Source organism: Nicotiana tomentosiformis, chromosome 12 (assembly GCF_000390325.3).
Source record: "Nicotiana tomentosiformis chromosome 12, ASM39032v3, whole genome shotgun sequence".
Taxonomy (NCBI): domain Eukaryota; kingdom Viridiplantae; phylum Streptophyta; class Magnoliopsida; order Solanales; family Solanaceae; genus Nicotiana; species Nicotiana tomentosiformis.
Genome location: NC_090823.1, coordinates 177152 through 202921, shown reverse-complemented (window position 1 = coordinate 202921; position 25770 = coordinate 177152). Strand labels below are relative to the sequence as shown.

At 39.3% G+C, this 25770-nt stretch overlaps 1 protein-coding gene across 6 annotated transcripts in view; it reads left to right on the top strand.

The window, feature by feature from the left end:
• The window catches only part of LOC104092842 (mediator of RNA polymerase II transcription subunit 13-like), a 30084-nt gene extending 6224 nt beyond the window's left edge, over positions 1-23860 (top strand). For 5 of the 6 annotated variants that reach the window (XM_070192283.1, XM_070192282.1, XM_009598521.4 and 2 more), the window contains 21 exons: positions 643-716; positions 827-966; positions 1041-1127; positions 1636-1723; positions 1799-1882; positions 2427-2504; positions 2623-2702; positions 4232-4310; positions 4473-4697; positions 6991-7050; positions 7142-7400; positions 9189-9440; positions 10112-11500; positions 12203-12473; positions 12544-12676; positions 17544-17631; positions 17737-17815; positions 18937-19232; positions 20746-21850; positions 22037-22408; positions 22912-23860. In XM_070192283.1, the coding sequence (XP_070048384.1) occupies positions 643-716; positions 827-966; positions 1041-1127; positions 1636-1723; positions 1799-1882; positions 2427-2504; positions 2623-2702; positions 4232-4310; positions 4473-4697; positions 6991-7050; positions 7142-7400; positions 9189-9440; positions 10112-11500; positions 12203-12473; positions 12544-12676; positions 17544-17631; positions 17737-17815; positions 18937-19232; positions 20746-21850; positions 22037-22408; positions 22912-23522 (5850 nt within the window). In that variant the 3' untranslated portion in view covers positions 23523-23860. The remainder of the gene's footprint in view (positions 1-642; positions 717-826; positions 967-1040; positions 1128-1635; positions 1724-1798; positions 1883-2426; positions 2505-2622; positions 2703-4231; positions 4311-4472; positions 4698-6990; positions 7051-7141; positions 7401-9188; positions 9441-10111; positions 11501-12202; positions 12474-12543; positions 12677-17543; positions 17632-17736; positions 17816-18936; positions 19233-20745; positions 21851-22036; positions 22409-22911) is intronic. The other variant, XM_009598524.4, reaches the window with a different exon arrangement.
• The last annotated feature ends 1910 nt before the right edge of the window (positions 23861-25770 follow it).

Below are 25770 nucleotides of genomic sequence, written 5' to 3'. Positions count from 1 at the left end.
TGCATAGTCAGATTCTTTATACCGGGTCACCATGGTGCTTTGGAATTGTGACTTTGGACCATTTCACTAGGTGGAGTTTGTGGCTCTTGCTGTTAGCTTCCCGTAAGACGGTTCTTCTGATCATGTCAAGCTGTTTAAGAACCTTATTTCGCATGGGATAGAGTGACATGTAGTAAGTTGGTATGCTGTCAAGGACACTAACTATTAGTGTGTGTCTGCCAACCATTGAAAGGCATTGCATCTGCCTTGTAACTAGTCTTTTCTCAAACTTCTCAATTACACCATTCCAGATATTTGTAGCTCTCGTACGGTGCTCCCAAAAGTTTGACCACACAGATTGATCCAAAAACTGGTTCACATATAATGTAGTACCAACGGTAATTCCCTTTCACGTTCGGGATTTTATCAGTCCTCCAGCTTTCTTTCTTTTGAGGAAGTCTCAGCTGCTTTGATGGTATATCCTAATAAATATGTGGCCTGTGTGCATCTTTTTCATGCCATTTGTACTGATTGTCTAAAATTACTGAGAAAGAGATATAGTTTCTTCTAATATGATACTCTTGAACTGTCCCTGATGTTGTGATGCTTATTATGATTGCATATATTTGCCTTGGACTCATTTATTATTTTCTGGTTTTGCAGGGTGGCTTACATCAGATATCTTGGTTTCAGTTTCTTCCTCATGAATCTGATGTCAGCTCTCTGGTGGACAAGAGGTTTGATATTTGAGCAGTCTAAAGTCCATTTTATGCATAGTGCTGTCTCCTTTGAATAAACTACCTGTAAAATTTATTTAATTCTTCGTGTTCTGCGATCTATTTTAAAGTGTGAAGCTGGATAAGAAAGACGCTGCTACATGGCTCGTGCTCTCATCGCATCTGCAATTGCAGAAGGAAGGATTTCTCAGCACGTGGACCAATTCCTTTGTTGGACCTTGGGACCCATCTCAGGGTCTTCACAACCCTGGTATGGATGATCAGCAAAGTAGTTAAACTGTAAATTTCTTAGTTGTCTAACTTCTGCTTGCTTTTAGTTTTCAGATGAGAAGATCAAGCTCTGGCTTTTTTCCCCTGGGCAGCATTCATCTGTTGTTGAAAAGGCACAGTCAGCTGTATCCAAATTAAGAGGTATGTTATATTAGACGACACTATGATGATTGAAGGTGCTAAAAGAGGATGAGGTAGACCTAAAGTTACATGAAGAAAATTGTCTGAAAATGCCTACAATCTTTAGGAATCAAAGCAGGTTTAGCCAAGAGTAGAATACAATGGAAGCAAAGGATCCATGTAGGCAATTCCAACTAGTTGAGATTAAGGGTTTAGTTGTTTTTACACTTGAGTTAGGTCTGGCGAGGACACGTGTGGAATTTTGAAAACCTCCAATCTTAGAGAACTAGGCATCTGTGTTAAACGGCAAGTTACTTACCAATATTGACGGGCCTGAATAGAGCGGAATATGTAGAGGACTCATATCACTGGTCCCAACTAGTTTGGGATTGAGGCGTTGTTGATGGACTGATTGACCAATTGTCATTGTTTTTGTAATTGAGTTGCACTTAACTCTTGAACTTATCCTGATTCCCGTTTTTGTTTTTCGTTTTGCTTTGCTTAACAATCTTTATCATATCTTTTGCAGTTTTGGCATCTGGTCTCTGGGTGGCTCCTGGAGATTCAGAAGAGGTTGCTGCTGCGCTATCTCAGGCCTTAAGGAATTGCATGGAAAGGTAATGTTTGTTATTCTAACATGTTAGAGGTTTCCATGATCTATTATTTATTTACTTGTTAACGTGAAATGGCAGAAAACTAAGAGGACTTTCATATGTGAGATATGGAGATGTATTTACAAAACACCATCCATTTTCACAGAATGAAGAGTTGTTCAGGTATGTTTATTAATGTTACATTGTTTTGTTTGCCTAAGTGGTTTGACACCACAGAGATCAAGAATTGTGATTTTACTATGATTTTATAACCTCCTTTGTTACCGTACTATCTTCCTTATGTTGCCATGAAATCGTGCGCTCCTCGGCTTAGAAGTTGTTATGGAGATAAAAGGACTGTGGTGCTGATTCCAATCTAGTATACTTTTGGATTTTTCAGTTACAACCTCAATCTGTGGAGTCATTCTGTTTTTATGTACAGTTAGAAGTTTGAGAAAACGTACATCTTTTTAGTCTTTTCTGGATGTGGCACTTGTAGTAGCTATATCTTTTTTATTTGCCTGCTAAATGTTCATAGCTTCCCCAGTGCCTGGAATTTGCATTTTCATTTTTTGAATTGGATACTAATCATGGTCTAAGTGTTTTTTGTATTACTGTTCTCCTTGATGTATGCTAGTTCCCGAGTTATTCTTCTGTCATTCTAATCGCGATTTCATTGTAATTAACCCTTATATCTGTTTGATTTGCAATTGCTGCTTTCTTAAAGGAAGGGACAGCCAGTGGTTGAGTTCATATTTTCTGCTACGGAAGAGGCTATCTTTGTCCACGTTATAATATCTGCAAAGTAAGTTTAATGAACCCTTGTTTACATTGTTAATTTGAGGGAGGGATTGCAATCTATCCTTTTGGCTATCTGTTATTTGGTCCTGTAATAAGTTATTGCTCTTCATACCTTCTTCTAGGCTTATACGAGCACTTTCAAGTGGTGACATTGATAAAATATCAGAGGATACATCTAATGTCTCTGGTGAGAGGCTTCCAGGTTGGTTTCGCTGCAAAACAATGCTTTTACAAACAATTAAAGGCTTGGATGTACATTCAGATGCTGAATTTTGTTAATCACCCAATAGGTTCTTCCAGAACCTGTGAGATTCTTGCTATCATTACACTAATTACAACCTAATGGAATCTAAGCGAAGCTAAAGAAATGTGTTGATCCTTGAGATTGATTTTGTAAAAGTACTCCAAAAATAATGGAAGTTGGAAATAAACCCAGCGGCAAAACATGCACATTTTTGTTGCACTCCATTATGTGCTGAATTTGTGAGTAAAATCATATATAGAAATCATTTGTAAGGCCTAAATTTATATTTACTTTAATAGACAAGTCTGCATTTTTAGATGGTTTGATCTTCTGATTTCTCTTGGTTGTTAGTCCTTTGTAGAGTCGATATTATTGACCTCCTGAAATTTAGAAGGCTCCACAAATTTTTAAGCCTTAATTGGTTTCTATGTGCAAAAAGAGTAAAGATTGGAAGAGGGGGGGGGGGCTGTTTGTAACTTTTGCTCTTCTGGGGAGGTGGTTGCCGAGATTGTTTAGGATGTGAGTATTTTAGGATCAAACCTTACGTATTGCTTGTATGGGAGTGCTTTTCTGGCAGCAGTAAGCTGTTATGGCTTGTGAAAAGTGCTAGAAAGCTAAGATAGATATCTTCTGTATGCCATGATTGTCAATTGCTTAAATGATACGTTATGGTTCTATGTTTTTCGGTGTACTGCTTGTATACGGGTCCTTTTAATGAAACTTGTTACCTTATCAAAAAAAATAAATAAATGATACACTATGGTTAAGCTATAAATTTCGTCCTCTCACAAATGTTTATGAGCCTCCTGAAATTTTAAGATCTTATTAGCAACACGGGTTAGCAACATCTTTCTTATTAGCATGTGAGAAAGATGGGTTAAAGAAAATCCACATTTTAATCAGTCTACTTATAGTTTAAACAAACTTAACAATAAAAAATATGAGCTTTTATTCATATATAAAAATTTTGAACTTGGTTTTGGAAGTCCAGAATTAGGGTGGACAATTAGTAGGCAGTCGAGCGTTTCCCTTTTTCTTGCTCTAGTATCTCTTCTTTCTTGGGTTGCTGGTTCTACCTACTATTTGATTTCTTTTTTCGCTTCGGTTTTCTTAATACCTTGGAGGGTTTACCAGAAATAACATCTCTGCCTTCTTAAAGGTAGGGGTAAGGTCTGCGGAGTGTATACACTGGGTTTGTTGTTGTTGTTTCTTAATACCTTGTTGTTGTTACCACTTATTGCCACTGATTCATCTCGTCTTTAGCCGAGGGTCTACCGGAAACAACCTCTCTACCCTCCCAAGGTAGGGGTAAGGTCTGCGTACACACTACTCTCCCCAGACCCCACTTGTAGTAACTTATTGGTTTGTTGTTGTTTTTGTTGAACTTGGTTTTCAACCAATAAAAAACCTTTTGGCACCATCGTTATGCTCCTGAATGGTTAGGTATGTTCGTATTTTCATTTATCCCTTTTTTTCCTCTTTTCCAGTTATTGTCTCACCTCATGGAATGCGTGGGAGGCTCACTGGATGTTGCCCTGCTGATCTTGTGAAGCAAGTGTATCTTAGGTCAAATTTGCCTCTTTTTTCCCCCTTTTTTTGGTTGTTTTAAAATTTGTCCTTCTCACTCCCTCCTTTTCGTGTTTGTGAACATCATTCTTTCAAAGTGATAGAGCTCATCTTAATGTGGTTGCCTTACTGTGGTTCTTCTTATTTGACTTGCTCAAACAGTTCCTGCAAGTTTAGTGCTTCAAACGGTATTGTTGGGCTACCATGCAATGTTTCTCGATCTGGTTATCAGCTCAAGGGACAGAATTGCTATGTTGAAGTTAGCCTTGGCTGCACTACGCCAGGAAACAACAATATAAAAGAAAGTTCAAGAATGCTTATTTACCCTCCTGAGGCTATTCTTGTTCCAGTGGTGCAAACAGCATGTGCTAGATCTTCTCTAAAAAGGTATATTTGTTAAATTCTGACAATGTTTTTTCTCTTCATTCCTTTTTGGAGTAGGAACAGAAGTTTCATTGATGAGAGAGAGAGAGAGAGAGCAAGAGACAAGAGCACATGGGAAGGAGCATAAGTTTGCATCTAGCTGATGTGGAAGAAGATTACATTAAAGTAGTTGCTGATAAAAAAGGAGATACATTAAACTAGTGTCAGTCAGCATATAACTAGTGTCCTTTCAGTCTTGTTGAAGGTTTTCACTGGAGTGCTGGAAGACAAATCTGTGACCTTCCACATTAATGACAGAAAACTACTCTTTTAAATATCTGGCCTTTTCGCCACAGTAATGGTCAGATAACCATCCATCCACTACTAGGTTGTAGAAATATTATGGTCTTCCATCTTTTGAGGTTTTGCTATAATAGATTCCATCTCTTAAAATTTTATCAGAGTCGATGTGAGTGGCTGATGGAGAATAAGTTCTCTGTGGGAAGTCTATATCTGTGGTTTCCACTGTAAGCAAAGTTTCTATACTGACATCTCATACTTTGATCTAATTAATAAAGCTGGGATTGAATACTTATTGGCTAATTTTTAGTGTTTCTTGCTTAGTTGCTTTAACCTTGACCCTTACCCAGAATCAACCTGACAAATCAATATATTCTTGCCTAACATCCATGCGTGCGAGTATTTTCTCAAAAGTGCATATTAGTGCTGTTTGTGTGTGACTAGGGTGCCTTTCAGTTCAAATTTACTTGAGAATTAAACAACGACGACAAACCCAGTGTAATCCCACAAGTGGTGCCTGGGAGGGTAGTGTGTACGCAGACCATATGCATACTTTGTGCAGGTAGAGAGGCTGTTTCTGATAGACCTTCGGCTCAAGAAAGCATAAACACAATAATGATGTAAAATAAACAGTAACAACAAGAAGATAATAAGAAAATTGAAGCAGAAGAAACAACATGTAGTACTAGAGAACTAAGAATAAGGAAATACGAAAATACTACTGATACTACTGACAGGAAAAGCAAAACGCGCAACTACCTACTAGCCTTCTACCCTAATCCTCGACCTCTACACCCTCCTTTAAGGGTTATGTCCTCGGTAAGCTGCAAACTCGCTATATCCCGCCTGATCACCTGTTCCCAGTAATTCTTCGGCCTACCTCTACCTTTTCTAGGCCTGCAATCGCCAACTTCTCGCACCTTCTCACGGAGGCGTCTGTACATTTCCTCTTGACATGCCTGAACCATGTCAGCCTTGTTTCCTGTATCTTGTCCGCCATGGAGGTCACGCCTACTCTGTCCCGAATATCTTCATTCTTGTATCCATCTTAGCGTCCTCGTTTCCGCAACTTTCATCTTCTAGACATGAGAGTTCTTGACTGACCAATACTCCGCCCCATGCAACAAGTCAGTCTAACCATCACTATGTAGAACTTACCTTTGAGTCTTGGTGGCACATTCTTATCACACAAGGCACCGGATGCGAGTCTCCATTTCATTCACCCCGCTCCAATCCGATGTGTGACATCCTCGTCAATCTCCCAATTACCTTGGATTATAGCCCCAAGGTACTTGAAACTCCCTCTCCTGGGGACGACTTGTGAATTCCGCCTCATTTCTATGTCAGATTCACGAGTCATAGCACTGAACTTGTACTCCAAGTACTCTGTCTTAGTGCTACTTAACCTGAAACCTTTAGACTCTAAGGGTTGTCTCCAAACCTTCAGTCTGGTGTTAACGCTGCCGCACGTCTTTTCAATCAGTACTATGTCATCTTCAAATAACATGCACCATGACACCTTCCCTTGAATCTGATGCGTCAATACATCCATATTCCATCACCAAGGCAAATAAAAACGGGCTAAGAGCGATTTCTGATAAAACCCCATCACTACTGGAAAGTTTTCTGAGTCTCCTCCTACCGATGTAATTTGGGTCTTAGCTTTATTATACATGTCCTTGATTGCCCTAATGTAAGCTACCGGAACACCTCTAGCCTCCAAAGATCTCCATAGAACCTCCCTTGGGACTTTGCTTTTTCTATTACTTGAGAATTGTGATTCTAAAAAAAAAAAAATAGAATGATTAAAATGATTCTGAATTTTTTTTCCCCTTAAAAACTTACTTGAGAATCATGAAGAGTTCCTCCGTGGACATTTGATAAAATTAGAATGGCTTAGAGAAGATTATTAAGATGGTTCTATGCAAGGATGACATGCACAATTAGAAACCGTTCAAGTTTCTTTTTCCACTACTGAAAAAGAGAACAAATTAACATTCAAACATTCTATTCGCAGATTCTGGCTGCAGAACTGGATTGGGCCCTCATTGTCCTTTACATCCTCCTTTATGCATTGGTACTCTCAGCTTGTTCATATTGGCAGTTCATTCCATAACTTTTTTTAGGTTGAACTTCTATCTCATACATCTAATCCACAATATTTGCAGTTTTGATTTTAGTAGTGATGCCAAAGTCAATTCGACAGATGGATCTTGGCTTGATGCAAACATCATGCGCTCAAATCGGCAGTATAACAGTAGTAGTAATAGCAATAGTAGTAGTGTTAGCAGCGTAAGTACCTCTTCTAGTGATAGTGATTACAAGACCTCAGGAGCTGGCGATCTTGAAGCAGATGCCGATTCTTTGATGTGTAGACCGTCTGGATTATCTTCTGTGGATCAGTCTCGAAATGACAATCTTAAAACGGTATGCTTCCTGTACATAATTTTGAGTTCTCTCTAATTTGTATCCACTGGACTGTACGCACTATCTTATATTTGAATATGTAGTCCTGATTCGATCTTAACCTTCTTTATCCTGCTATGACTAGTGAACTGGAGACAATTCTTATTACTATCTTGTTATCTCATTTTTTTTTTCAAATTCAAAGAGGTACATAGTACCTTCTTAGAATTGAGTTGCAACCTTCTATGTGCTTCACTCCATGTCCATCCAAGGAGGAATCTACTAAAGAAAGTATAACATGACTTGGAAGCTATGAATTGTTGAAGCATGAAGTCTTGCACATCTGTGTTTATTCTCTGCTGTAGTGCACAAATAGAGAGCTTATTCTATCTCAGGACTTTGTTGCAGCAAAACTGACAAGCATGCTGACGCCGATACTGTTGGTCTTTTCTTCTCTTTGTATCTTCTATAATCAAACCTTGAGGTCTCAGGTCCACATACCGGCTTCTCAATTGTTTCATTGTTCTGCTCCTAATAGAGAAAGAAAAAGGTCAAAGTTGTAAGAAATATAGAAATTGTGAGTTCACTACGAGAATTAGTTAAGTTTGACATTCAAAATGAAGATAATCAACAACTTATCTGGAGTTTTAAAGTTTGAGTTCATTTTTAGGAATTCTGCTTTAAAGATAAATATTTTTGGTTCATTGCGCTTCTGCAATTTCTGTTTTGGCTGCTTCTACTTCTTTCACTTGATTGTTTGGTCATGGATAAAGATATCTGTCAAATTCTTAAACCTAAAAATGTTATTGTGGCTGCGAACTTTTTGCTCTGATCAGCAGGCAATGATGCTAATGAAAAAGATTTGTATGGATGGAATTTCTCAGAAATGTTTGTTGCTTATGTTATCTCTGTAACAGTGGCATAATTAGTATTGATAAATATGATAATTTATGATTATAGAAGAGGGAGAGACGCACAACCGTTTGTCCATTTCATTATACCTCTTTTGCTAAAGGGAACAAAGAGGAAGGATCTGGAATGTTGGAACCAAGAGGAAGGATCTGAGAAGAGTTTTCAGAGATAATAGTATCTGATTGAAGCTAGTTAGTGGAGGGTGGATAAGACGTATTTTGCACTGGATGCACATAGTATTCTAGCTGAATTTGGACTCTAATAAAGGCTAGAAAAGATTTAGAGGCCCCGCCCCAGCATAATAGCTGCTCTTTGTAGTATAAGTTGGGGGTGGATGTTGAGTTGCGGTGCCGGGTTCATCTAAATCCAGTACTTTTGACGTGGAACATAAATTTGTGTAAAAGTTCACTAAAATTGCAACAAACGGTAGGTCTGAACCCATTTAAAAATACAAGGGCATCAATGCTAAGAATCTTAAAGGTTGAGTCCATAGATTTTAAATCCTGGATCCGCCTTTTATATAAGTATTAAATTGGCACAGCATGTGTAACTGAAATATGGAATTGCATAGATTCTGCAGCATAATTATGACATTGGTATAATTGATCTTTTCTTTGTGAGGTCGATGATGATTAATTTCTTTGGCATAGAGATTCTTCTCCCCCTCTTTTGGGTGTTGAAGAGGAACTCTGTTACAGTATTTGCTCCCACCTTTGTTGGACTAGTGATTACCTTATTTCTCTGAAATGTTTGCATAAATGTTACTAAAATGTGAAAGTTCCAGTTATCCATATTGATAGCATGTGCCGTGTGCTCTTTTGTTTTCTCCACTCAATTCTTATGGTGTGCGTGTGTTTACAGGAATTGGCTGAAATGACATTTCATGTTTCTATGCAGGGCTTTAAGAGGTCACGAACTGGGATTTCAGAGTCATTTAGTCAGGCAGGAGCAGTGATAAATCCATCAACAAGTGACTATGCCTCAATGGAAGTTAATAATTCTGCAATAACTGGAGGAAATGATCAGATTGGGCTTCAGTGGGGTTGGGATGATGATGATAGAGGTGTAGGCATGGATATTCAGGCACTTCTATCTGAGTTTGGAGATTTTGGTGACTTCTTTGAGAATGACGTTTTGCCGTTTGGAGAGGTAGTTATATTTTCCATGACAAAGTGCGGTTGCATCATCTCAACTGTATGTGCTAGAGTCTTGTTAAGACCCTGATTATTCCTTGACCTGGAACTTACAAGTTAAATCTGAAAATCTCAGAGTTATAAAATATAAATGTGTAATGCAGTTGAGTAGCTGATTTTTGTCAAACCAATCAGCCCTCTTATATCAGATGGAAGGCTTTGCTAATCTATGAAACTAAGCAAACCAAAGCATCTCAAGGGAACAGATGATCCAGTAGTTTCATCGCATGAAACACAACAACCTAAATATGATTCATTTTTGTTTTTGTTTTCTTGGAGTAGAGTGTGTACACATTAATCATGCCACCATGGGAGATAGGAATTCTACGACTTGTATACAGATTTGCCGTAAAGTTTAATTGCTTCAAGATATTTGAATGCACTGCTGTTTGGGTGTTAGTTATTAATTGGAGTTTGCGAAGTTAGCACAATGCACATAAGAGATGGATGTGCTGTTTTACTGGATGACGTGGAACTATGAATAAATTGGACATAACAGGACATCATTGGTAGCTAATAGATGCCTGTTGCTTGCCAGATGAATGCGAGTCACCTTGTTGTAGTAGATATTCTTCTTTTGCTTCCCTAACCAGTAAATGAGCTAATTTCTCTTTTTTATTCTTGAAGCCTCCAGGAACTGCAGAGTCTCAGGCTCTTATGTATCCTGCAGCAGATAGTGCAGATGTTGGTAGCAGCCCCTGTCCTTCGATGATGGATGTCAAAGATCAGATGCTTTTGCCAGTAGGTTTTCCATCATTTGATAGCTTTAATCAACCACCACCGCCAGCAAGTCTGGATGATTCACTGAGCAAACATCAAGAAGTTATAAAAAGCACTGCAGTTGCTTATCAAGTAAACAATTCTTCAGCAGCTATTGCTGGTGAATTCGATCACTTAATTAAAGCTGAAGCTCTGATGACTTTTGCTCCAGAGTATGGAGCAGTTGAAACCCCTACAGGTGAGAAGTCCCATTTGATTTTCAGGAATCCCTATCTCCCGAAGTCCCGGGAAGTGGATACTTCAAATTCAAGCTCAGATAGCTATGTCTACTCTGCAACCCCACCTTTATCGCCTTACTTTGACGCATGTGAGGAGAAGTCTGGTGTCACTGTAAACCTCAAAACAGGTTCTGGAAGGCGTGATACAAGCTCCATTATTCAATCAAAGAGATATTACACTCATATTGAAAGTGGAAAAGAGAAAAATGACGGCAAGTTGTCTGGTTCTGACCATAGTTGCGCTACACGTGAGGCTCAAGTAGAACAGTCTCCATTTTATGGTTTCAATTCAACAAATTCTGTTAAATCTATCCACAATAAAACCGAGAAAGCCAATGAAGCGTTACTAAAAGCAGACAGCTTTGGTCAATCAATGAAAACTGTGCTAGCAACAGAAGTTGAATGCCTTATGTGCCAGGCATTTATGTGTAAGATTCGGCATACGTTATTGTCTTCAAGCAGCTACCTTCCTGTTGGCGCGAGCAGGATGTCAGGGAGTACCATTATAAACCAGCCACAAGGTGAAGCAGTGGTTACAGTGGACAATATGTCAAGCAAATCCGAGATGAAAAAGAAAGAAATAATACCAGTTAGGATAGCAGGTGATATTGATGGAGGATTACTGGATGGGACCCTTAATGCACAAGTTGGTGTGTGGCGCTCTGTTGGAGTTTCTAAGGGCATGAAACAACCATCATCTGCTTTAGAAGCTTGCCACTCTGTTCAGCATAATTCTTTCATTGAGGAAAGTATGCTAGCTTATGGGCTACGGCAACCGCTTCAGGAACTCCTTGACGGGGTGGCTTTACTTGTGCAGCAAGCTACATCTCTTGTTGATGTTGCACTAGATGCTGATAATAATGATGGTCCTTATGGTTGGCTCACACTGCAGGAGCAGTGGAGGCGTGGCTTTTCATGTGGACCATCCATGGTTCATGCAGGTTGTGGGGGAGTATTGGCTTCCTGTCATTCGCTGGATATTGCTGGCGTGGAGCTTATTGATCCACTTTCAGCTGATGTAAGCTTTTTGTTTTTAAGTAAATACTTTTTGTATGAGTTCACAGTTGATAGAATGTAGCCCTCCTCTCCCCTTTCAGCAGAGGCACCTCTGGCATACTCTTAGCCTGCTTTGTCTACTACCCTAGGCTACAGTGGCTTGTTTATGCTGGTGGTGTAGTCTCATAAGAATGCAATAATACCACAGATGACCTATTACTCATGATTATGATACTGTGGACAGATTGGGAAGTGCTATCTGATAGTTTTGAGGAAAAGAATATTTAAACAAGATTTTTATAAACATCCATGAGTGTAGCTGCATGGAGATGTTAAATTGCATTCTATCCGTGTTTTTTCAGCTCAGAGTTTTTCTCTTGATCTTTATCGTTATCGATGAGATGATGTAGAATTTGTTACTTTATTTATTAGTTTTATCTCCCCAGTGTATAGTTTTCCTTTTTATCAATTTAGGTGTCACATGGTTAGCATCTGAGTCGGAGGAAAGTTCTTTCTCAGTTGTGATTTTTTTTCCGTTCATTTTCTTCTTCACATTGGTTAGCATGCGACTACTCTCATTATTGATTCCATGGGTAAGCACCTGAAACAAATTTTTAGTTTGAATGGTGAGAAGATGCATAATTACTTGTTGCTAAATTTCGCACATTGTATAACTTTGGGTTTCTCACCTTTCGCAACTTAATATTTGAACATCTTCATTCAGGTTCAGGCATCATTTGCCCTCACTCTGCTGCAGAATGATATAAAAACAGCTATGAAATCTGCTTTTGGTACTATGGAAGGTCCTTTATCTGTTGTTGATTGGTGCAAAGGTCGCAGTCAATCAAATGATGGGGGAATATCTGGTGATGGTTTTTCTGCAGAGTCCACTGCAAGTGCAAGTGAATGTCGAGATTCTTCAAGTACCATATCGTTTTCTGTTGGAGAACCTATAAGTCCATCTCAGTCCTCCGCTGGTGGATCTAGTTTGAAAGGTGTGAATTATCATGGTCATACTGTGAATTATCCTGCCATGGGTTTTGATAAAATTCTTTTTTGTTTCAGATGGAATTAGGGTGGATGAGGCAAGTGAACGCAGATTAAGCCAAGACACTTGCCTATCAGAGTCAGAGCAGCTACCAGGCTCAAGGCTTAGGCCAACATTGTCTGCAGTACCGTATCCTGCTATACTTGTTGGGTATGTATTTTATACTGAAGGTGGTTGATCCTTGTCCATTCCTCTTTGAATTAGTGAACATTGCACGTTGCCTTTTCTCCAAATTTCGTTATATACCAAATTGCTTTATTTCTCATGTGCTGGTCCATTTACCCCTGCTTTCTATAAGAAAGACATTCCTGTATTCATAAAGAAACCCAAATCATCTATACTTAAAGGAACCTCATGGGTACACCAAAATATGGTTCTCTACAGAAGAAACCCATCATCTTTACATGAAGGAACCTCATGGGTACACCAGAAGATGGTTCTCTACAAAAGAAACCCAATCAGCTACATGAAAGAGCCTCATGGATACCCCAAAACAAAACTAGAAACAAGAGACTACTCTGTAATTTAACGAAATCACTAACAACTCCTTCAAAAACTCTCATGTTTCCCTCTTTCCATGAAACCCACATAATGGCTAATGGTGCAACGTCCCATGCTCTCGGTCTTCTTTTCCTTCCTCGGAAGGCCCAACTATGCCACACCTCATCACCCATTAAATTCCAAACCAACTTAAGATCACTGACCACAACCGCGTAGCCACTTGGCAGTGTAGCAAGAGATGGTCTACATCCTCTCCCGAGCATCTGCACATAAAACACCAACTAAGATAAGTGATCCTTTGCTTCCTCAGATTCACTGCTGTCAGTATCACTTCCCTCGCTGCCAGCCACGTGAAGGAGCACACCTTGGGCGCCCCGGGAATCCAAATGGAAAGGCTGATTCCTCTCTCACTAGCAAACTCTGGTAATATGATCTAACAATGAACAAACGTCCCTTCTCTCTCTCCATCTCCACAAGCCAGCAGTGTCATTTGGAACATTTTGCCCGTACAATAGATCAACCAGGTTTTGAAATTCGCCCCCCAGTTTTGGATGTTCCTCCTAAACCTTAAGCCCCAGCGAACTCCCCCATGTGTTCCACAGATTTGTTGGACAGTCAACTCTCTTTGGCATGATAGTCTATATAGATTGGGAAAAGAAAATCTTAGGTTACTCTCTCTATACCACCTACGCCCCAAAAAACTTATCCTGCTGCCATCCCCTTCCCTAAATCTTCCTACCCCTTCATCATGCCCCTCCAAAGACCACATCCACACAGGTTGTGATGTTACTAGTTCTCCACCCCCTTCCATAATTCATACTTCTCCACTACAAGTGAGTTACCCCTGCACAATTCCATAAGTTGGATATAGAAAAGGCTTATGATCATGTAAATTGGAGCTTTCTGCCAGGGATTCTACAAAAGATGAGGTTTGGTCATAGATGGATCAATTTCTGCATTAGTACCGTGAAGTTCTCGGTCCTGATTAATGGGTCTCCTTCAGGTTTTTCTCATCTCAAAGAGGCTTAAGGCAGGGTGATCTTGTGTCTCCTTTTCTGGTCATCCTAGCAATGGAGGGATATAATAACATGTTAAAAACTACCAAGGTGAATGATTGGATCAACGGATTTAAGTGAACTGCAGGGTAGACAATAGCCCGGATATATCTCACCTTCAATATGCTGATGATACTCTAATTTTTCGTGATGCTGAGGAAGATCAATATAGAATGCTGAGGGTGATTTTTATCCTAGTTGAAGCAACCTCTGAATTACATATTAACTGGGGTAAGTGTCATATTTACCCAGGGAATGAAACAGTGGAGATACAAGCTTTGGCAGACATTTTTTTTTGGGGGGGGGGGGGAGGGGGTATTGGAAATCTACCTATAGCATACTTGGGGGTGCCACTGGGTGCTAAGAGTAGATCCAAAGTAATATGGAATGGAGTACTGGAAAGATGTGAAGATGGTTGACAAACTGGAAAAGTCAATATTTGTCTGAGGGAGATCAATTCTGATTAACTGGGTACTAGATACAATACCTTCATACATGATGTCTCTTTTCCCTGCATCAGCAAGTGTAACTAAAAGGTTGGATGCTCTTAGGAGAAGTTTTGCTTTTTGGCAAGGCAATAGCGAGAAGTAAAAAATTCACTTGGTCAACTGGAAGTCCTTAACTGTTAGCAAAAAAGAGGGGGGGTTTGGGAATTAGGAACCTAAAGATTCATAACCAAAGCTGCTTGTTGAAATGTTTGCATCTGAAGAAAAAATCCTTGTGGAAGGATGTTATTAGAAGTTTAAAACTAAAGATGCAATCGGACAACAAAACCAGGAAATACACCTTATGCGTTTTGAGTGGAGAGATCCATAAGTAATTTATGGCCAGTTATCAAAAGGAAATCCAGTCTCAAAGTTGGTTGTTGAAGACATAATTAAATAAATAAAAGTGTGTTCTCTCTAACAGCTTAAGCTTTTAGATGAGATGGTCACACACTGCAACATGGTATCACAACAGGCTGAGATCCTGGGTTCGAGTCTCATCGCCACCCAATATAAAAAAAAAATTCCACGTGCTTGGCTCATAAAAAAAATCACGTTTGCACGTGAGGGGGCGTGTTGAAGACATAATTAAGTAAATAAAAGTGTGTTCTCTCTAACAACTTAAGCTTTTAGATGAGATGGTTACACACTTCAATAGTGGTAACGACAAGAAAATATCATTTGGAAAGACAATTGGTTAGTTCAAGCATCCTAAGGCAGTTGTATCCTTACATCTTCAACCTGTGTCAGCAACAAAGAGCTACTGTGGGTGAGGTATGGTCAGATCAAGCGTGGAATCTGAGCTTCAGAAAGTTGTTGAATGATTGTGAGGTGGACAGATTAACAGAGTTCTATAGTGTCCTAGCAAATTTCAGAGGGATTTTAGTGGTGGAGGCAGTAATTGTTAGAGCGTGAAGCGACAAAAAGCGACAAGGGCTCGTTTCACTTAAAGCGCGAAACGAGAAGCGAAGCGCTCACTTCATTGAAGTGAAGTGCAGTTTTTAAAAAAAGTTCAAAGTAAACATTAGAGCACATGAAAAAACACAGATAGAAGAAGAAAAATAAATAAATAAAATTTAATCAAATTAGAAAACAAAAAAAAAAGAACAATTTGAACATTCAATTAAATTAACAAAGTGAAAAAAATGAGGAAAAAACTGAGAGAAGAAGACAAATAAATAAATTTATACAATTAATATAACTTTAAAAAGAAATAGAATAATTTAAAGAATTCAATTAAATTAACATGGTGAAACAAAAAGTCAAACAGATGAATAAAATAAAAGCTGAAGAAGTGAAAGAATAAAAGAAACAGAAAAGGAAAAAAACGTAGCAACAGAGAAACAAAGAAGAGAAGGAGAAGAAAAAAAGGAGAAAAAAGAAAGCCATACCTGGAGCTTGAGGAAGTAGAGCAATATAAAGTCCCAAACCTAGTCGCAACTTGCACAAGAAAGTCACACCAAGGGTGAGAAACATGTACACGCAGGTCTGGTACTTCTTTTTCTTTTTAACAATAAAAAAGAAAAATAAAAAACACACGCCTCATCGCTTCAGTTGCTGCACACGGTTCGCGCTTCAGGGGATGAAGATCTCATTTCATTAAAACTGCTTTGCCTCAGTCATTTGAAGCGAACTACCCTTCGGTTCGCTTCTCTCTTAAAGTGTTGAAGCCCTCGCTTCCTCCAACACTGGGTGGAGGACTGTATGATATGGCAAAATGATAACAAAGGAATGTTCTCTATGAGTCAGCTTATGAAGAATGTAATATATCAAACAATCGGGTTGGATATTGACCATGCAAGATGATATAGAAAGTTAAAGTACCATACAAAGTTGCCTACTTTACTTGGCTCTTGGCGACAGAGCCAGTTTTGACACAAGACAATTTTGTGAAGAGAAAATTCCAACTATGCTCCAGATGTTATCTTTGTGGGAATCAAGTAGAGACTAAAACAATATTCTCCTCCGTATCAAACCTCCAAATCTATTTTCCTAGACGGACTTTGTTGATCACCTAAGATCTTTCACTCAAGTCCTCCCGAATATCTTCGTAGATGTGACGACTTTCCAATTCGCTAAATGAAACTTGCTTGTGCCGTCTGGAGCATCCCATAAGAAATTCTGCTGAAGTCTTTCCGGATTTTCTGTCACGGTAGCCTGTGCCTATAATAATGACATAAAGTATGTAGGCATGTTAGACAAAGTGCTCTTAGTCAACACTTCCTTCCCTCCTTTTGACAAGTACCTCTTCTGCCATTCTGCTAGCCACTTCTCGACTTTCTCAATCACCGGGTTCCACACAGCAAGATCCTTGTTTGAAGCGCCCAACGGTAGATCCAAGTATGTAATAAGTAATGCACCTTTACATTTCAAAACTTGCACTAGCTCTTCAACATTGTTCACCTTCCCCACTGGTGTGATCTCACATTTACTAAGGTTGATCTTGAGACCTGAGACAACCTGGAACCAAATAAGAATTTGCCTCAAATATGAGAGCGGAGAAGCATCTGTATCACATAAAACCAAAAAGTGTCGTCTGCAAATAAAAGATGGATGACCCTTAGGTGATAATGCTCCCTGAACAAGGCGGTGAAGTCCCTTAAGAGACCTCCTGAAGCCTTAAAATGTGATGGTGTTAGTTGAATTACTAAGTTGCAATTTGTCACCAATTGCTAGTTCTAGGACTTCTTTTCATATGGATTACCTTTTACTTAGTTGCAATCTGTCACCACTTACTAAGTTCTAGGACTTCTTTTCATATGGATTACCTATAAGGCTTCAACCTGCTGATAACTGAATTAACTGAAAGCATGCTGGAGCTGCATTTGGTTCTTGTATTCACCTGTTAATGGAGAGGACTCACATGGACATTGTTACATTGTATTCATGACCACCAAATTATTTTGAGTTCCTTTTCTGTTTCTGGTCTTAAGTTCGCTTTTATAAGGTAGGAACTAAAGTCATTTTACGTTGCAGATACCAAGATGATTGGCTTAAGACATCACCTAGTTCTCTTCAGCTCTGGGAAAAGGCACCTTTTGAGCCCTATGCAATGCCCAAGCATGTAAGTTTAAGATAGATAACACAAGTAGCAAGTTTATCTTTAAGAAGCTCTTTTGCATCTCCTTAACTATTATTTTCCTTAACCATTTTTTCCAACATTTTTCAGATGTCATATTACGTTGTCTGCCCAGACATCAATGCTCTAACAACAGCTGCAACTGATTTTTTCCAACAGCTTGGAACTGGTTAGTATACTTAAATTGATGTTGATCTGAATAGAAAATAATATACTGGCTGCTATGGTTATAAGAAGGTTAATAGCCTGTTTGGCCAAGTTTCTCCAAAAGTGTTTTTTTACCCAAAAGTACTTTTTTTCCCCAACTTAAGGTGTTTGGCCAATTTTTTTTTGAGGGGAAAAGTGCTTTTGGGAAGAAGCAGAAGTAGTTTCTGAGAAGTAGAAAAAAGTAGCTTCTTCCCAAAGCAAAAGCAAAAGCAGTTTTGACTTTTTTTCTTACCAAAAATACCCTTAACAAAATATAGTATATACCAAAATAACCTTACTTATTTTAAACCTAATACTTTGGTATTAATGTATAAGTATTTCTTCTTATTTTTAGGATAACTTTCTAATATATAGTGACTTTAGGGGTGAATACTTTTATATTTGTTGAATGATTTTTAATATATTTAAATCATATTATAAGAATTAAAGTACTTTTAATTTTATTCTCATATTTTACTTAAATAAAATGACAAGATTTAATTATTGTCTTTAATAATAAATTTTTGAGATTATTTATTTACTTATAATATTAATTATTAAGTAAATCTATACATGTCCTTATTTGTAATTTGATACTTAAAAGCACTTTTTGAAAAGCTTGGCCAAACACAAATTATTGCTCAAAAGTGCTTTTTGGAGTGATTAGCCAAACACAAACTGTTTCTCTCCAAAAGCACTTTTTGAAAAAGCACTTCTCAAAATAAGATGATTTTCTAGCTTGGCCAAACATGCTATAACATTCAGGTATCTGAAAAGTGTATTTTCGAGTTGATTTTACAAGGTGGCTGGTTCATATTTAATATTCTACATTTTATTACTCAATCTGCATGTCTCTTCCATTTTGAAGATGTGGATAAGTGACTAATTTAAGATCTTTTTTTTAATTGCACAAGAAGATGAGACGAAAGTAGTATATTAAAGTAATTGAAAAAGGGAGATCATATTATTGCGTTCCTCTCGATATAAATCAAGCTTCAAAATTGTCCTTGACTTGGATATTTGTAATGTAAATATGGCTACCTCTATGTTTGAGGAATGAAATTTTTCCTCGACTTGTATATTGACTATACTTCTCTCTTTCAGTTTATGAGACATGCAAACTGGGAACTCATTCACCTCAATGTATGGGAAATGAGATGGAGATAGACTCCGGGAAGAATGTATCTTCTGGTTTTGTTCTGATTGATTGCCCTCAGTCAATGAAGATAGACAGCAGTAGCACATCTATGCTGGGATCAATCAGTGATTATTTCCTATCCCTCTCCAATGGCTGGGATTTAGAAAGCTATTTGAAGTCTCTCTCAAAAGTTCTCAGGAATTTAAAGCCTAGTTCATGCATGACTATGAATCCAAAAGAAGGAAGTACTGGTCCGTGTACAGTAAGTTGTGACTCTCTTTGTTTGTTCTTCTTTATTCCTCGTCTACTTTCTCTTCTCTATCTTGCTGTTGTTTTCTCTTTCTCTCTTTTTCCCTCTCGTTTCTCTATTGCACTATAAAGTCGAAGATGCATCATTAAACTGAAATTCCCCGAGTCCATTGTGGATTGGTGGAAATAATGTACCCTGTTAATAGAGTTTAGATGTTAGGACAGTGCCACCCCTTTCTCTTGATATGGGAACCTTTTTATACACTTAAGCTTCGCCAGCAAAGCAAAACGGAAAGAATAGATTGAGAGAAAAGAGTGATTCCATGTCTTCTGGATAAGAGGATCCGAAAGGACAAATTGGAAAGTACTTGTCAACTAGAACTTTTCTTACTGTCTCTGGTGCCTCCACTACATACCCATTTGTTTCAATATGATTGGTCGTAACAACAATGTTTATGATGCTATGGCTTGGGGTTGAGGAGCTGTCAAGTTGATAGTAAAAGAATGACTTGCACAGTGACTTGGTCTGTTATAATATTGTTACCCCAATGTCTATTTTCTATTTACCACTGGTAGAGTAGTTCTCACTTACCTGAGGCTAGTGAAATGCTCATTAATTGGATGGGCGAATATAGTAGGGGGCATTTATAAATGTTTCGTCCTCCGTAGGGGTCAAAATTTTCTATTAAAATACATCTGTTAAAGGGGACTAGTCAGCTTCAAAAGTGATAAATCTCTAAAGTAGAGCAGCATACGAAGTGATTGTAATTCCCACATGTGGGGTCTTGGGAGGGTAATGTGTACCCAGACCTTACCCCTACCTTCACAAGATGGAGAGGTTATTTCTGATAGACTATCGGCTCAAGGAACAGTGGAAATAAACCAACAAACAATAGCAACAACAATGTAATAGGGCAACGGAAGCGAATGATACAACATGTAATAATAAAGAACCAGGGATAAGAAACAGTACTAGTAGCCTAGGAGATTCACTAGACGTACCAATAGCTAAAAAGTTTTTTATTATAAAGAAGGATATATTGTGACCAGCTGAAACGTTTGAGAAGCTTAATTAGTATTGAGATGAAGCAACTTTGGTTAAGGCTAAATGGCTCTTATACTCCTGGTTACATTTCTGAGTCAATAATTACTGATTTTTTCTTTTCTATTAGTTTAGGATACCCACTTGTTACATCATTTTGGTCTTTGACTTCCATCTGTCCGAAATGCTTCTCTTCGGAAAAGTTGAAATACCCTATCGATACTTTTGAGGAATCAGTGGGATGTAGCCTTGAATGAGAATTTGACATGCTGTTCTATTGAGTCCAAATGGGAAGAACTAGATATTGAGAATTTATATAGCATACCTAACTAGTTTGGGATTGAGGATAGTTGTTCTTGTGTTATTTGCTGTTCTACCATTTCCATAATTATGAAACATTGGAGTATCTGATTTAAGCAGTATTATATGGATAAAATATTTCACAGAAACTGATACCGGAGTGTATATTTGAATGTCAAATCAGGTGATATACGTGGTTTGCCCTTTCCCTGAGCCTCTTGCGGTCCTACAGACGGTGGTTGAATCTTCTATTGCTGTTGGATCAGTGGTTCTTTCTTCAGACAAAGAGAGGCGATCTACACTGCAGAATCAAGTCGGGAAGGCCTTAAGTTACTCAGCAGCAGTGGATGAGTCACTCTCAAATGTTTTAACTCTTTCAGGATTTTGTATTCCTAAGTTGGTATTGCAGATTGTAACTGTTGATGCAATTTTTAGGGTTACAAGTCCTGCTCTGAGTGAGCTTCTCGTCCTAAAGGAAATTGCTTTCACAGTTTATAACAAAGCCCGCAGAATATCTCGAGGGTCCTCCAGTGACATGGTTCAGTCATCATCCATGTCTGGTAGATCTCATCCGGTCTTGATGCAAATGACTTCCCCAGTTCCAGGTATGTGGAAGGACTGTGTTGGTCCTCGAAGCATAGGAACTTCCCTTCAAAGAGAGGCTGAACTTGATGCTAGCCTAAGGTCTGGTAGTTGGGACAACTGGCAAATATCAAGAGGGGGAAGTCTGGGATGTGATCCAAACAGAATTGGGGATTTTTCTTTTCAAGATGAAGTTCGTTATTTGTTTGAGCCCCTTTACATTCTTGCTGAACCAGGTTCATTGGATCGTGGACTTTCATTTCCTATGTCGGGTAATCTAATGGCTGAATCTTCAAAGCTTTTGTTAGATGATGGTACAAGTGGAAATTTTATGCAGAGTTCAGCTTCTTCAGGTGGCGGAGATACTGGACCAAACACACAGTCTGAAACATCTGAACCAGATGGCTTTGGTTCTGCACATCAAAAGTCACTTCCAAGCCTGCATTGTTGTTATGGATGGACTGAGGATTGGCGCTGGCTGGTTTGTATATGGACAGATTCCAGGGGAGAATTGCTTGATAATTATATATATCCATTTGGAGGAATTAGTAGTAGGCAGGATACGAAAGGTCTGCAATCCTTGTTTGTGCAAATTCTGCAGCAAGGATGCCAGATACTTCAGGCATGTCCTCCTGAGGCTGCCAATGCCAAGCCTAGGGATTTTGTTATTGCACGTATTGGAAGCTTCTTTGAGCTCGAATGCCAGGGTAAACATATCCTATCAATATCTTCTGCTTATTGTTATGATTGTTGCTTTCCTTACTGGTTTTGAATTTTGATGACATTGACTTGTTGGCTTTTGAGGGACTAGAATAAAGTGTCTACTTGGTTGATCATTCATCTGTAATGTTGCTGAAGTTGCTAATCTTATTAATGCAATTTTCTGGACGCAGAATGGCAGAAAGCCTTGTATGCAATTGGGGGATCTGAGGTGAAGAAATGGTCTCTGCAGCTAAGACGCTCCGTGCCTGATGGAATGTCGGCAAGTAGTAATGGGACATCCTTGCAGCAACAGGAAATAGGTCTGATTCAGGAAAGAGCACTTCCTTCCTCCCCTAGTCCATTGTACAGTCCTCACTCAAAGGTTTCCTCTTTCATGAAAGGTGGCATGGGGCAACCATCCACAAGGAAGCAGTTAATTGGTGGACAGGGTATGGTGGACAACTCGAGGGGCTTACTTCAATGGGTGCAAAGCATTAGTTTTGTCTCTGTTTCAATTGATCATTCCTTACAGCTTATGTTCCAAGCGGATATAGTGAGTCATGGTAGGTGTCGTCTTTTCCCGTTTTCTTTTGGTTTTGATTCCCTTTTTTCTCTGATTGAGTTACCGCTCCTTGCCTTTCTTCTGGAATCTCTTATACTATGGACTGTAAAGGAGATGTTATTTCTAAATACTTAACCAATCAGAGATAAAATGCACTAGGCCACTTGTAAGTATGATGTTCTTTTAAGATAACTCCAAGGGAATCGCTTCTCTAGTTGGAGGTATTGAAATTTTTCTTTGCTAAACTCAAGGGAGGAATAGCCTAATGTCAAGGAATTGTGGTTAGGATATGAGTTACCAAGGGAGTAAAGCGGGATAGGGGTAAGCATTGGCATCTGTGTTGGTATTTTTTTTTTTTTTTTGTGTGTGTGGGGGGGGGGGGGGGGGGGTTTACCATATGGAAATTTTTTTATTTTCTTTGGATTTATCATTTCACATTTTTATGCCTGGTTATATCTGTTTCATACTTGTGTATGATCGTATATGAATATGTAAAATTTGCAGGGACAAGTCAAAGTAGTGGCGTTCTGAGTCAGCCAGGTTATCTTGAAGGTTATACTCCAGTGAAGTCCCTTGGTTCTACATCCAACTCCTATATTCTAATCCCGTCACCGAATATGCGATTCCTACCTCCTGTTGGTCTTCAGCTTCACACTTGCCTAACTGCTGAATCACCACCACTCGCCCATCTTCTCCACAGCAAGGGCTGTGCTATCCCTCTTTCAACTGGTTTTGTGGTTTCAAAAGCAGTACCTACAATGAGGAGAGATGCAAGGAGCATCTCTAAAGAGGAATGGCCCTCAGTTCTTTCTGTCAGCCTCGTTGATTACTATGGTGGCAGCAACATCATCCAGGAAAAATTCTTTAAGGGTGTCGGCAAGGTTGGGGGAAGGGGTACCAGCTCAGAAACAAGAGACGTTGAAATAGAGACTCACTTGATTCTCGAGAACATAGCTGCAGAGCTCCATGCTTTATCATGGATGACTGTAAGTCCAGCATACTTGGAGAGAAGATCTGCTTTGCCTTTTCATTGTGACATGGTATTAAGGCTTCGAAGGCTCCTTCACTTTGCTGATAAGGAAGTTTCTCGGCAACCTGAGAAAACCCAAGTTTAGGATACATGAAAATTTGCAGCATATGCACAGAACTTATTGAAGCCGTCCATCTTGTAAGCTTGTATGTTTGTTTCAATGTAGAAATGATTGTAAAAATGAAATGCATATAGTACTAGTTTACTTGTTAGAAGACATTCTTTTCGAAGAGTGTAACCTTAGGAGAAGTTACTAGTTGTAGGATAGTAGATTGTTGATTTTGTACATGATATTGTGTAACTTTCATAGGGATCCGAAGAGAGTTAGAGTACACAATTCTTTTGGCCTTAAAATTCTTTTCAAATGATTGAGTTCTCATTATCTTAACGTTCTAAGACACTTGATGATGTCTTGAAGGCGAACTTGTGACTCTAGTTTATTTCAGATGTTGCATTGGAACAAGATAATCATTGAACTAATTTCTCTTCGCATGTTCATTCCTTCAAACTACTGGTTTTATGAGAACACATCTGCCAATTGATATTCGTAGGGGATGGTGAATACTTTATTATTATTACTAGACGTAGGCGTAATCATATTATAAGATGTCCTCCTTCCATTTTAATTTGTTCGTCTTAGATTCCTTATTAGTCCATCCCAAAAAAGCACATTCTTATATTTTTTTTAATGAGAATAATCGTAAAAAATATAACACACGAAAATCTGGGAATCGGGCGGAGTTCTAGTTCTATAGCCCTAAAACGCCAAAAAACGAGGAACAGTCATGGCGAGGCGGTGGCTATTGTTCCTTAGGTCATTTTTGATGGTCCAGAAAAATTTTATGCGGTCCGGATCCGGAGGCTCGGGCTCATGCGAAAGGCGTGGGCAATAGCACAAGAAAATCCGGGAATCGAGCAGAATTCCAGTTTTATGGCCCTAAAACGACAAAAAATGAGAAACGGTTGTGGCGATGACTATTGTTCCTTAGGTAGTTTTTGATGGCCCGGGAAATTTTCAGGCGGTCCGGATCCGGGGGCCCTAAAACGCCAAAAAATGAAGAACAGTCGTGGCGGAGCGGTGCCTATTGTTCCTCGGATCGTTTTTGATCGGAAAAAAATTAGGCGGTCTTTGTGTGGGTGCCCGGGCCCATGCGGAAGATGTGAGCTATAGCGCACGAAAATCTGGGAATCAAGCGGAATTCCAGTTTTATGCCCCTTAAAGACCAAACAAAACGAGGAGCGGTCATGGCGGTACGATAGCTATTATTCTTTAGGTCGTTTTTGATGGCTCGAAAAAATTTTATGCGGTCCGGGACCGGGCCCATGCAGAAGGCATGGGCTATAGCAGAGGAATATGTGAGAATTTGGCGGAATTTCAGTTTTATGGCCCTAAAACGCCAAAATACGAGGAATGGTCATAGCGGGGCGGTGACTATTGTTACTTAGGTCGTTTTTGATGGCCCGGAAAAATTTTAGGTGGTCCGGGTCCGGAGGCCTGGACCCATGCGGAGGGCGTGGGCTATATCACACGAAACTCTTGGAATCGGGTGGAATTCCAGTTTTATGACCCTAAAACGCCAAAAAATAAGGAATGATCATGGCGGGGCGGTGACTATTGTTCCTTAGGTTATTTTTGATTGGGCGAAAATTTTTTAGGCGATCTAGGTCCGGGGCACGGGCCCATGCAGAATATGTAGGCTATAACACACGAAAATCTGGGAATCAGACGAAATTCCAGTTTTATGGCCCTAAAATGCCAAAAAATGAGGAATGGTCATGGCGGGTGGTGACTATTGTTCCTTAGGTCTTTTTTGATGGCCAGAAAAAAATTGAGGAGGTCCGAGTCCGGGGGTTTGGGCCCATGGGGAAGGCATGGGCAATAACACACGAAAATCTGGCAATCGAGCGGAATTCCAGTTGTATGGCCCTAAAACGCCAAAAAATGAGGAACAATCGTGGCGAGGCGGCGACTATTGTTCCTTAGGTCTTTTTGATTGCACGAATTATTTTTAGGCGATCTGGATCCGGGAGCCCGGGCCCATGCGGAAGGCGTGGGCTATAGCACACAAATATTCAGGCAATGTGGCGGAATTCTAGTTTTTTGGCCCTAAAACGCCAAAAATGATGAATGATCATGGCGAGGTGGTGACTATTGTTCCTCAGGTCGCTTTTGATTGCTCGAAAAGTTTTCAGGCGGTCCGGGTCTGGGTGCTTGGGCCCATGCTGAAGGTGTGGGCTATGCACACGAAAATTTGGGAATGGGGCGGTATTCCAATTTTATGGCCCTAAAACGCCAAACAAAATGAACGGTCATGGCGAGGTTGTGACTATTA